This window comes from Schistocerca gregaria, chromosome 1 (assembly GCF_023897955.1).
Source record: "Schistocerca gregaria isolate iqSchGreg1 chromosome 1, iqSchGreg1.2, whole genome shotgun sequence".
In the NCBI taxonomy this organism is placed as follows: domain Eukaryota; kingdom Metazoa; phylum Arthropoda; class Insecta; order Orthoptera; family Acrididae; genus Schistocerca; species Schistocerca gregaria.
In genome coordinates, this window is record NC_064920.1 from 753,681,298 (window position 1) to 753,694,290 (window position 12,993).

A 12,993-nucleotide genomic window follows, 5' to 3' on the forward strand; every position below is an offset into this window, starting at 1 on the left:
AAAACATAACTTTGATGGGATAGGAGATAGAAATATAAAAGTTGTTGGAAATGCTATATCTGCTCCCATGCAAGAAGCAGTGACAAAAAAATTTGAGAGCAAAGAATTGCCATATTTTTGTAAAATCTGTGATGTTCGTTGCTTCATAAGAATGTACAGTGTGTGCATAAAATTATCCCGAAGTCAAGTAAAAGATTTTGAAAATTTTTCAGTATCTTAATTCTTGAAACAATTTGATACCTCTAAAGAATTTTTACAAACATGCAATTACAGTTGTTGTCTTCGACAGCTAAACAATTACATTTTAAAGTTGTAAAACTGTTATTATGTGATAAATATTAACCTTCTCTAGATGTATTTCTGAATTTCAAAATTCACATCTCTAGTTCCTGTAGTCGTCATGCCTTGAAACTATACTTCTTCATGAAATAACTGTAATAGCAGAACCTTGAATGGACTTCTCTCTGATCATTATTGTCATATGAAATTGGAAACTTGAGTTATGGCTCTCATTTTTCAGTATCAAGACAGACTCTGTCTCCATTAACAAGACACTCTAGGCAATAAAAAAGAACTTTATAGATTCAATTGTAGATTTGCACTCTGTATGTACTCCAGCTTGGTAATGAAGTAGTATAAATGCTCTTCAAACATATTGTGGGAAAGATTCCCCGAGTCAACTATTAACTGAACAACTTGATGATCAGATAACTGGACATATTGGCAAACATTTTGCGTTGACAATTTCCACTTGTGGCAGCATCACCTCTGTAGATGACTACCCAATTAGTTTTCTAAATTTCACCAGCTAGTTAGGCAGCCAGAACTACTGGTAACATAGAAACCCAATAGAGTTTACTGCTTTTCATTTAATGATAATACACACATCAAAAAAAGTTTTGCATCACCCCCATTCCCAGAACTCCTGAATATAGACATTGACTGTGGATACTGTATCACAGACATAGCCCCTTTAACTGTTCAGAGATGTCATTAAGCCCACCCAAAGACATAAACAACAACACATGAGCAGGGCCTATTAGACCGAAGCGGTCCAACAACCGATCAGTTCCAGTCATTCCACCAGGTAGCAGTTACATGGCTCATGTTGTCTGCAGTTCAACCATACCTAAGTGGTGAATACTACAGTTTGATCATGTCCACATTGTTACTTTGTGCCAGGAAGTGCTCTCAACAAGGGAAGTATCCAGACATCTCGGAGTGAACCAAAGCGATGTTGTTTGGACATGGAGGAGGTACAGCAACTGTCAATGACATGCCTTGCTCAGTCCACCCAATGGCTATCACTGCAGTGGATGACCTCTATCTACAGATTATGTCTTGGAGGAACCCTGGCAGCAACGCCACCATGTTGAATAATGCTTTTTGTGCAGCCACAGGACGTCGCGTTATGACTCAAACTGTGCACGATGCGCAACTTCACTCCCGATAATCAGATCACCTTAGACAGACTGCCAAGCAAGTGCAGCCGGGTGGAGGTTCCCTGCTGTTTTGGGGTGGCATTATATGGGGCCGAAGTATACTGCCAGTAACCATGTAAGATGCTCTAATGGCTGTATGATGTGAGCAATAAAAAGGGCAGAAATGATGTTTATGTTGATCTCTGTTCCAGTTTTCTGTACAGGTTCCAGAATTCTCAGAACCGAGGTGATGCAAAACGTTTTTTGATGTGTGTAATTTGCAGAACTTCAGGGCCTGAAGATAGATTAGTAGAGGTGGAAATCAAATGGGATGTGTGGTAAAAGCAAAAAGATGAAACAAATTTGAAGTCTGGACTCATGCTTTATAATGGAGCAGCCAACCAGGAAGGAACACAGACATTGACTTTATTGTTAACAAGAAAATTAAAAACAATTAACAGATATTGAAAGAACCTCAGTCAGAATACAAAGACTTAATATAATAAGAAACCAAAGACATTAAATACAAATTATTAAATTCTTAGCCTAAAAAGCTTATTTCTGGTGAGGATGTTGAAAATTTTTATCGAGAGTTACAGAAACTGATAAATGATATGAGATCCAGCTACAAGATTGTAATGAATTGTTTTATTCAAAAAGTAAGACAAAAGTAGGGAATGCTTTTCAACAGGAAACTTTGCATATGATAACAGAAATGACAGAGGTCCTTATTAGTTGACTCTGCAAGAAAGCACAACATATTTATCCTTTATTTCGTCTAGATTAAAGCAGATAGAAATTTGATTTATCAAGAACCAACTGAAAATTAAATTGACTAAAGTTCATCAAATGATAAACAGATTATACCAGATGTAATGGTTCTACATCATTTAAGGATTTTTTGTGACTATAGACTACTAAAACACAGAGTAATAATAGGTATGAAACTAAAAACAAACAAATTCATCAAATATGAACTCTAGGTTAAGCCAACTTATTTTAAAATATATGCTTATAGCAAATTTAATTAAGTAAAAATTCCAGCATTTTGGGAAATGAAGATTATACAAATGTATATAAAAGTGATGATAAATTAACCAAGGTACTTGCACAAAGAGCAAAAGATTCTGTAAATATGAAAAAGGTAAAGAGTGAGAAAACCTGGAATAGAACAGTGGAACTATTAAAGAGAAGATTTTAGATTCACACGAATGAGAATGGAACATGCCAGAATAACATGAACCAAGCAAGAAGAATATTCCTAGATTCACCATTTAAAGCCAGTACTTAAAACTTTTGAGTGGACTTTTTGGCATAGTTTGTGTCTTTCGTAAAATGTCTGCCAGTTTGGTTTCTTTCAGAATTTCAGTGACACACTCCAATGAGTCAAATAAACCTGTGACCATTTGAACTACCCTTCTCTGCATCTGTTCAGTATCCCCTGCCATTCCTGTCTGGTATGGATCCCACTCACTTGAGCAATATTGTAGGGTGAGTTGTACAACTACTTTGTAAGGAATCTCTTTGAAGACTGATTGCATTTCCCTCGTATTCTAACTTCTTCCCTAGTATTCTGCCTCAAGCTTTATCTGTAAATGTGTCTGTGATTGTTCCATTTCATACTTTATAAATTCTTACACCCATGTATTTACACAAGTTGACCAGTTGCAGTTGTGACATGATATTGTAGTCATAGGATACTACATCCTTTCATTTTGTAAAGAGCATAGTTTTACATTTTAAATATTTAAAGCAAGTTGTCAACCTTTGCACCACTTTGAAATCTTATCAAAATCTGACTGACTATGTGTGCAGCCATTTTTCATTCAGTGCTTTACTATAGATAATGGTAACCGCTGCAAAAAGTCTGAAGTTATTATTAATACAAGGGCTATCCACAAAGTACATTACGTTTTCGTTTGTGTCCATTAGGGGCGGGGCTAGCGTGGTCATCTTGGTGTCATGGCATTCCGCCACTCAGTTGGCATCCTGCCTTGCTAGTGAGAGGTTCGTGCTGTACTCCGTTGAGTTACTGTGACAGTCTGAAATGTCAGCGTTAATTTAAAATGCCGCGAAGTGGGAAGTTCATGCTGTAATAAGGTTTCTGACTGCAAAAAACTGTACACTGATAGAAATCTATTGGCAGCTTTGTGAAGTGTATGGGAACAACATAATCACTGAAGGTGGAGTGCATCAATGGGTCATAAAATTTAAAAATGGCCGAACTAATGTTCACGACAAAGAGCGAAGTGGAAGACCCAGCATAGTGACTGCCAAAAAGCTTGGTTACCACAAGTTTTGTGCAAGATGCAGACCAAAAATCTTGACAGAGATTCACAAAAATCAGCGAATGGCTGCAGCGTTAACATTTTTGGATGCTTACGAGAAAGATGGCGACTCATTACTCGATCGCATCATTACTGGTGACAAAACGGGTTAAGCATGTGAACTGCGAGACAGAATTGCAGTCAATGCAGTGGGGCACACAAATTCCCCCCCAAAACCCAAGAAATGCATGCATACAATGTTGGCAAGGAAGGTGATGGTGACTGTCTTTTGGGACAGAAAAGGTGTGATTTTTGTGGATTTCCTGGAAAGAGGCACTACAATAAACTCTCAAAGGTATTGCCAAACTCTGCATAACCTCAGAAGAGCAATACAAAACAAGCGCAGGGGAAAGTTGGGCTCAAAGATCTTGCTGATTCATGACAACGCCCAGGCCCACACAGCAAATGCCACTCATGAAGTTCTCGAATTTTTGAAGTAGGAGTTGTTTCCTCATCCACCGTACAGTCGCCACCTGGCACCAAGTGACTTCCATTTATTCCCAGCAATTAAGAAGTGGTTGGCTATGCAGCGTTTTGATGAGGACGCACAGCTTCAGGAAGAGGTAACCACGTGGTTGAAGGCACAGGCATCCGAATTTTACGACAAAGGAATTTCCAAGCTCATCCATCGCTATGATAAGTGCCTTAATTTAAATGGCAACTATGTAGAAAAGTAGTATTTAAGTGTGGCTTTCATCTGTATATAATAAAAAATTTCCAATACTTTATTTATTTTTAATTCCAAAGCGTAATGTACTTTGTGGATAGCCCTTGTACTATTTGCAATGTCACTAACATACAACTTCTAAAGCAAGGACCCCAAAACACTTTGCTAGGGCACAGCTAATGTTACTTCTACATGTGTCAATGTCTCTCATCCAAGACAACATGCTGCACCCTTCCTGCCAAGAAATCTTCAACCTAGTCACAAATTTTGCTTTATACCACAAGCAATTGTGCTTTTGACTGCATCTACCTGACTGCTTCCTAATCTATAGCTTTCAGGATATCGTGTGAGAAAAGTGCAGATTGAGTTTCACATGATCAGTGAATCCATAGTGGTTAGCATGGAGAAGGTTTGAGATAACTCATTACATTTAAACTCTGAGTATGTTTTAAGATTTTACAACAAATGGATGTTAAGGATATTGGATGCTAGTTTCATGGATAACTTCTGCTATCGTCCTTGCAAATATGTTTGATCGGTGCTTTCTTCCAACTACTGGTCATGGTCTTTTGATCAAATTGTCTACTGTAGGTTATGGTTACAAAGGAGGATCTTACTGAGCCACAAATTTTGTATAGAAACTGGTAGGTATTCCATTGGACTCTGGAGCTTTCTTCAGCTTCATTTGTTCATCACTAGCACTGACACTAACATTTATGTCATTCAGTTTCACAGTATTGTGAGAATTAAATTGAGTTAACATCCCTTTATCTTTCTTCATAAAGGAACATTTGAATATGAAATTTGACCTTTTTTGCTTTTGATTTGCTACCGTCCATTTCGGTCACTGTCTCGTCCATTAGTGTCTGAAATCTAACTTTAGTGCCACTAACAGCCTTTGCATATGACCAGAATTGTGTTGTGTTTAGTGAGAGATTCTTTGATAATATCATGTTACAGTAATCACTGAAAGCTTCACATGTTACCCTCTTGACAGGCAGATCTTTTTCTTGTAGCATTTCCTATTTCTAACCCTGTGCTTTGTTTTACACCTTTTGTGCAGTAGTCTCAGCTTCTTTACAGAAGCTGTATACCATATCATGGAGGGTCCCTCCCATCATGAACAGTTCTACTAGCTACATATCTATTCAGCACATGGTCAACTAGTCTTCTAAATCTGAGCCACAGTTCCTCTAGATGTTCCTCTCTAGAGCTAAGTGTTCAGAGTTCATTTGTGAGATATAACATTACTGTCTCTTTACGTAGTTTGCTGATCATGTAAATTCTTCAACATGTTTTAATTGCCCCTTGTATTTTGGTAACCACTGCTCTACAGCTACCTCATGGTCACTGGTACCAGTTTAATTGTGAACATTCTCAAAGAGATCAGATCTGTTTGTTGCTATTTGGCCTAATATATTTCCATGACTGGATTTCCAAACTATTTGTTCTAGGTAGTTCTCATAGAAGGCATTTAGTAAAGTTAAAACAGTGATTTTCTGCAAGAAAGGCTTGAGGAGTATAAATCCATTTGAATGGTGACAAAAGGAAGTCACCTAGAGATAATAATTATTAAGATGGTTTACAAGTTAAACAAAAGGCAATTGCAGTCTCATTTACAGAATGTGTGCAAAAGAAGACAGTTTCCCCCAAACTGAAACAAAAATCGAGGCACACAAAAACAATAAATAAAAAAACTAACAGACAAATTTATCTTCTCTTTATGAACCAAACAAAAGAAGACATTGTCTTTAGATATGAGTATATTATAATGGATGATCTGCAAGTCACCGTATGAAATTATATAACTGAACATGAGTACATGTTACTGATACGTGTGGGATTCACGGCTTTTTAGAAAGTTATTGACTCCGCTTCAATAAAATCCTCAGTTATTTAGTTAGTTCCATGCGTAAAAATTCAACAGCAGCAGAAATGTGGCATATGATTTCATTATATTGATATTCCTGTTGGTTGGATTCCCCCAAACTGTCGCGTCCATATGGAATCATTGGAACACTACACAGGATCTCAGTGGTTTCACCCAATTAATGCCCGAGAGAACAGACATATTGTTCACTCAGCCACACAACGTCATACACCCGTGTCATGTATCCTAAGTTAGGAAATGGGCTTCTTTGCTGTGAGACAAGTACTCATGCCTGACAGTGCAATGACGTCAGGAGCACCACAGTCTGTAAACATGGTGACCATTGTTGCATCTTCCATTGAAATGTCAGCAGAGAGAGATGTGCGAACAGTGGTGCACCCAATGACAACACTGGACACAGAGTGGCACAACATTATTGCATCCAGTTACTATGTGCAGTGTTTCAATGTACATTCCTATCAGTAAAGATTCCAAGAAATGAATGTCACTGGATTGCACTCATCATCATCATCATATGGGGTCAGAACCTATTATGATGGCATGGGGTACCACTGGGCACACATTATTTTACTACCAAGGACACGACCCCCTTCTAATTCACAAATGGACAGTGAGTGTCTGATTTCTGATATGTTAACAACAGTGGATACTCCCAATCTTCAAAGTTTCTGTGAAGTTATCTTTCAAAAAGATAATGCAAGACTGATGGCTGACATGTTCACCATGCTGTCCTGACCAATCTCAATACCAACAGTATTTGACTGTTGGCCTGGTCTGCACCTTTTCCAGATTCCTCATTCATTGAAAACATTTTGATATGGGTTGCTGAGATGTTGACACATTACCACTTGACAGACTCTGTGAATGATGAAGCAGCATGCAATAGTGTACCCTTATTTTGTCATCCAAGTACAATTAAACTCAGTGACAATCAGAGTAGAACCATTGTTTCTGCCACAGGTGTCAACTCCATTACTAAATTTTGCATCCTATAAATCCCCAAATGACCTAAAAGTTTAATCATGTATTCTTCCAACTGTACTGTCCATGTAGAATAAGTAAAACTTCATAATTTGATATCCTTCTGGGTATTGCAATTTCAGTGACCAGAAATTTATAACATTTTGTGCTGTTTAAAAGTAAAGAAAATTAACAGAGGTCAGAATGTTATCTGATGTTAGCATAAACAGTAATGTAATCATGCATCATAAAAAGTAAACAAAATGGCTTAGTAGAAAAGACTGAATGAATCATCAACCGTAAGGTAATAAAAAGTAAAAATATTCAAACAATGAGTACAGGTAACCAGTCACTGGCAAATGAAAGATATGTGACACATATAAATACCAGATACTCACACACATATATCTTTCAAAGTTTTGCTCTTTTCCTGCATCATGTGAGGCACCAAAGAATGTTGTTGTTGTTGTTGTTGTTGTTGTTGTTGTGTGTGTGTGTGTGTGTGTGTGTGTGTGTGTGTGTGTGTGTATGTGTAGATTAGGGCAAGGGGTGTCAAGGGAGTCCTCTTATTATACAATACTATTGGAACATAGATATGAATAAGTTCATTCTTTAAAAAAAAATGTAATTTTGCAGCCCCCACTGGTTGTCTCATGTACTACACCAGCACAACTGGGACAGTCAAAAGCTTCAATTATGGAACAACAGCAAATCCAGCAGCTGATGTCAGTAAGTAAAATGCACACCAATATAGTACATACTCTATCATTATTTCAAATTTCTTGTAAGAATAATCCATTGTTACTTGTAAACTGTTTCTTGCATAATGATAATCAAAGCATTAACAGGAAGTGTAATCCAAACAGTATTTATGGATGAGGTGGCCAGCATTGGAATCGCTTGATAATAATAATAATTATTATTATTATTATTATTATTAATAATAATAATAATAATAATAATTTTATTGTCTTTAAGCCATTACTGCAATAGACAAAGTCATACACATAATACAATACAGTACAGTACATGATATAAAAGAACAGAATTGTTAAGAACTTTACAGTTTAATATCACAGACCATGAAATCCTTTATATTGTAGAATGGGTTGACAACTAACCAGTCATAAAGTGTTTGTTTGTATTGTTGCTCTGGTAAATTTGGTATAGCTTGTGGAAGTTTGTTAAATAATTTGTGACCCATAAGTTCATAACTGTCAACTGATTTTGACAGTCTGTGGTAGGACGTATAGATAGAGCTGTTTGTCCTAGTGCTGTAACAATGCATATTTGCCCTGCGTTTTACTTTAGGTAAGTTCTCTTTTGTGTAGATTAAAGCATAATAAATATATAGGTTTATTACTGTCATGATTTTTTGTTGGGTAAACAAAGGTTTACGATGAGCCTTGTATGGTGAGCCTGTAATTATCCTAATAGCTTTCTTTTGCAGCAATAGTATATCATGCACACAAGTGGAGTTCCCCCTTAAAATAATGCCATAGGATATGATGCTTTGGAAAAATGAGTAGTAAGATACTCTAACATAATTTTTAGGTACACAGTGCATTAATCACCTTAACAAATAGATTACCCTAGACAATTTACCACTAATATACTTAATATGTGGATTCCAAGAAAGTTTATCATCCAAATATACCCCCAAAAATTTAACACAACTAGAATCATCTGATGGAAACTTGTCTTTTAAACTAAATACCATCTGCTGGGTTTTGCTGTCATTAAGCAAGAACCCATTTGCTTTAAACCAGAGTGAAGCTTGCTCAATTGTCTCTGTAACACATGTTTTAAGGCTATTAAGATCATTACTGCTGTTTAAAAACGTTGTATCATCAGCATAGACTACTGTTCTGGATTTAATAAATGATGGAAGGTCATTTATCATTATTAGGAAAAGGAAAGGGCCCAGCACAGATCCCTGCAGAACACCTACCTTAACTTGTTCTATATTGGACATTTTTTTCCCAACACAGATGGCTTGCTTACAGTTTTGTAAATACGATCTTAATAGCTTAAGGCTGTTACCTTTAACACCATAAAAGTCCATTTTTTTGAGTAGTAGTGTATGTTCTACACAGTCAAAGGCTTTGCTTAGGTCACAAAAAGTCACTTGAGCAAAGAATTTATCTTCAAATACTTGATGGATGTATTTAACAACATTGTCTATGGCATCAATGGTTGACAGGTTTTTCCTAAAGCCATACTGTGATCCACTTATTAATCCTATGTTATCAAAGTAAACAGATAATTGTTGGTAAATTATGCATTTAGAACTTTTGAAGAAACTGGGACTATGGATATTGGCCTGTAACTTGAGACAGAGTTTTTATCTCCTTTTTTATGTACTGGAACTACCCTAGATAGTTTAAGCTCATCAGGGAAAAAACCCTCCAGTATACACTTGTTTATACAAAATGTTATACACTATACGGTCTATTACTTTCTTCAGCATGTTACAAGACAGGTCATATATACTTACACTGTCTGATGATTTTAACTGCTTCACTATTTTTAACACAAAAGCACGTAAGACGTCAGAAAAATTGAAGGTACTTCTGTTTGTTGATGACCTAGCAATATTTTTTGACAGTAACTGTGATGAGCTGATTTCAGGTTTAATTATAGCACTTCCTACTTCCTCAACTGATTTAATAAAAAAGTCATTAAATTCCTGGGGAGAGATATTAATTTTGTCACTTCTTTTATCTTTGGTGACACTGTTTATTAGAGTCCATGCTGCTTTGCACTTATTGGCGGATTTCTCAATACTTCTGAGATTGTGTGCTTGTTTGGCTTCCACAAATGCTTTTTTGTACTCATTCCTAGATCTAACATAGGCTAATTTAGCATGGTTGGTTTTCACATTTTTACAAATATTGTACAACAACATAACTTGATTTTTCTTAGTAGACAACTGTTTTGTATACCATGTATTTTGTCTATTTGGAACTTTTGCTTTTAGGACTCTGTCAGTTACTTTGCATTTCTTTATTGGTATGCAGTCATTAAAGTGTCCCAAAAATGATTCGAAAAACCTGTCAAATAGTACCTTTGCTGGCAGATAATTGCTTAGAGTATAATGTGACTCATCATAACACAGGACAAACCAATCTTTGTTTGAAAGGGACATACGAAACTTGTCAATTTTCTCATCTGTGACTGGTCTAGTGACCACAACTTCTGGGACAAGCTTATTTACATTACTCTTATTAAGAGGGAACCTACTTGTATAATTTAAAGATACTGAATCATGATCAGAATATAGAAATACTGTCACAAAACATGATTCTTCTGTTGTTTTAAAATTTACAAAAATATTGTCAAGACATGCATGTCCGCCCCCGGTAGCTGAGTGGTCAGCGCGACAGACTGTCAATCCAAACGGCCCAGGTTCGATTCCTGGCTGGGTCGGAGATTTTCTCTGCTCAGGGACTGGGTGTTGTGTTGTCCTAATCATCATCATTTCATCCCCATCAACGCGCAAGTCGCCGAAGTGGCGTCAAATCGAAAGACTTGCACCAGGCGAACAGTCTACCCGATGGGAGGCCCTCGTCATACGACATTTCATTTCAAGACATGCATGTTCTCTTGTAGGCTTGTTATTGACTGAATGTAAGTTGCACTGTCTTAGTAGGTTTTGGAGTTCAGTGACAGTATGTTTTTGTGTTGTGACATCAAATTCAGCATTCACACCTCCACCTATCACAATATCATAATGTATCCATCTAGTATCTGTAAGTACATGTAACAGCAGGTCCAGTTTTTCTAAAAATACATTGGTTATACCCTTAGGTGACCTGTACAGGGAAATTACAACTAACTTAAAACTGTCTATTACTATACCAGCAACTTCAAAGTTCTGCTCATCACACAGAAAATCTAGATCTAATCTATTGACTGTACCACTAAGTGACTTGTCAGCATATATTGGCACACCACCTCTTAAATGCAGTTTTCTGCAGTAGCTACTGGCTAGATTATAATTATCAAATTTAATAAATGTAAGTTCACTCTCACTAGCCCAGTGTTCACTTAAACAAAAGATATCAAACTTATTTTCTAATCCAAAGTCATTTACAGTAAATTCTTTATCCCTTACTCCTTCAATGTTAAGATAACAGATTATCAAATCAAACCTGTCTTTCTTTACAGATGCACTATTTTGCTGAGAGGCTATTAAATCTGTGGCACTATTTATCTTATGGGCTTCTTCCCCTTGCTGCCTTCTACTAAAAAATCATTTAGACGTAATGGAGGTACAGTTTTCCGTTTGCCCGCTACACTTGGTACTGCTACTACTCTTGGAGGTCTCTTATCTTCTTCTTGTTGATGGCATGATCTAAGTGGCTGGGTTCCCACTGTAGGTAGTTCAAATGTTGCTGCAGAATGGACAGCTGGATCATCTGTTGGTACACTTGTTGCTGAATATGCTGCCACTTTTGCTGTTTCTGTTTTCTTAGTTCCTGAATGAGGTGTTGTACCTGTTGTAACTGTAGATACAGCTTCTTCTCTCCCAGCACATTCTTTTGTAATCAGTGATACCTGATGTTGTGTTAGTGCTGCAACTGGAGTACATGGTAGGGAAGATACTTTGCAGGCGTCCTTTACCAGTGGTAGTGGAATAGGATCACTTTTCTTACATATAGGAGAAACACTGTCCACAACCATTTTGATCTTTTGACTGAGCAGTGATTTGCCCCATTTATTTAAATGCATACCATGTGTTGTGAAGTGCTGTCTTTCAAGATCGTCAATACTGAGGAAAAAAGCATTTGCAGTGGTCTTGCAGATCTTTTTGTACACCCTGTTTGCTTTTTGGATTTCTCTGTTCACACAAGAAGATTCAGTAAGGTCATGTCTGTGTGGTATGCCTACAACAATAGCTTTTTGATCCTCTGTTGTACATAGCGCATCTCTTAGCACTCTGTTTGCTACTATTAGCTCAATCTTATATACATCGTTTGCGCCGCCCAGTATTACAATGCATTCACTTTGTGTCACGTGATTATTGTTTTTATAGTCTTTCAAAACTTCTTTTAGGCCTGCTCCAGGTTTCACAACACTTGTAACATTGAAATCCTGCTGGAAACAAAGAATTCCTGCAATTCCTCTTCCGTGGCTGTCAGTAAGCAAAACTGTAGGCCTACTAAAGTTTTTAGGAGTCACTTTCTTTGCAACATCGAGACTTATGTTTTACTGACTTATTATGCTTTGTAAATTTCCTGTCCGCCGATTCTGATTTGTAGGTCCACCTATAGAAATTGTATCATATACAAACATTCTTAAGAGTTTGGAACAGATATCACATTGTGCAGTCATGTAGCAATATCCATAGATTTAAAAATATTGCCTATATAAGACAAATGTAATATTCAATGAACTGTGGATGAAGCCTGACCAACAGGCATTATATGCATTGATCAAAAACAATAGTGCATTGAGAATGGATAGTTTCTAGCTGAAATCTAAATCTACCAATAAATTTTAAAAAGGACGACTGTTAACTGAAATCTATTATTTACAAGTCAAAAGTAATAACTTAGCTTGTGTAAAAATATTTGACAAAGTATTCTGCCTCAAAGATTTTCTCTGTAAGCTTGCTTCTAAGGTTCTAATGTATTCCCCACTCCCAGGCAATTTTCATATTGCATTGTTGCTCCCATTAATCAGACACTGCAAAAATCATCACAAACACATTCCTCTGTTCAC

General features: G+C 36.8%; 1 protein-coding gene across 1 annotated transcript in view; it reads left to right on the forward strand.

Annotated features, from left to right (window-relative positions):
• LOC126304244 (uncharacterized) overlaps nucleotides 1-12,993 on the forward strand; it is a 134,062-nt gene that overhangs the window by 76,193 nt on the left and 44,876 nt on the right. The window contains exon 6 of the mRNA XM_049991792.1: nucleotides 7,903-7,995. Coding sequence (XP_049847749.1) covers nucleotides 7,903-7,995 — 93 coding nt within the window. The remainder of the gene's footprint in view (nucleotides 1-7,902; nucleotides 7,996-12,993) is intronic.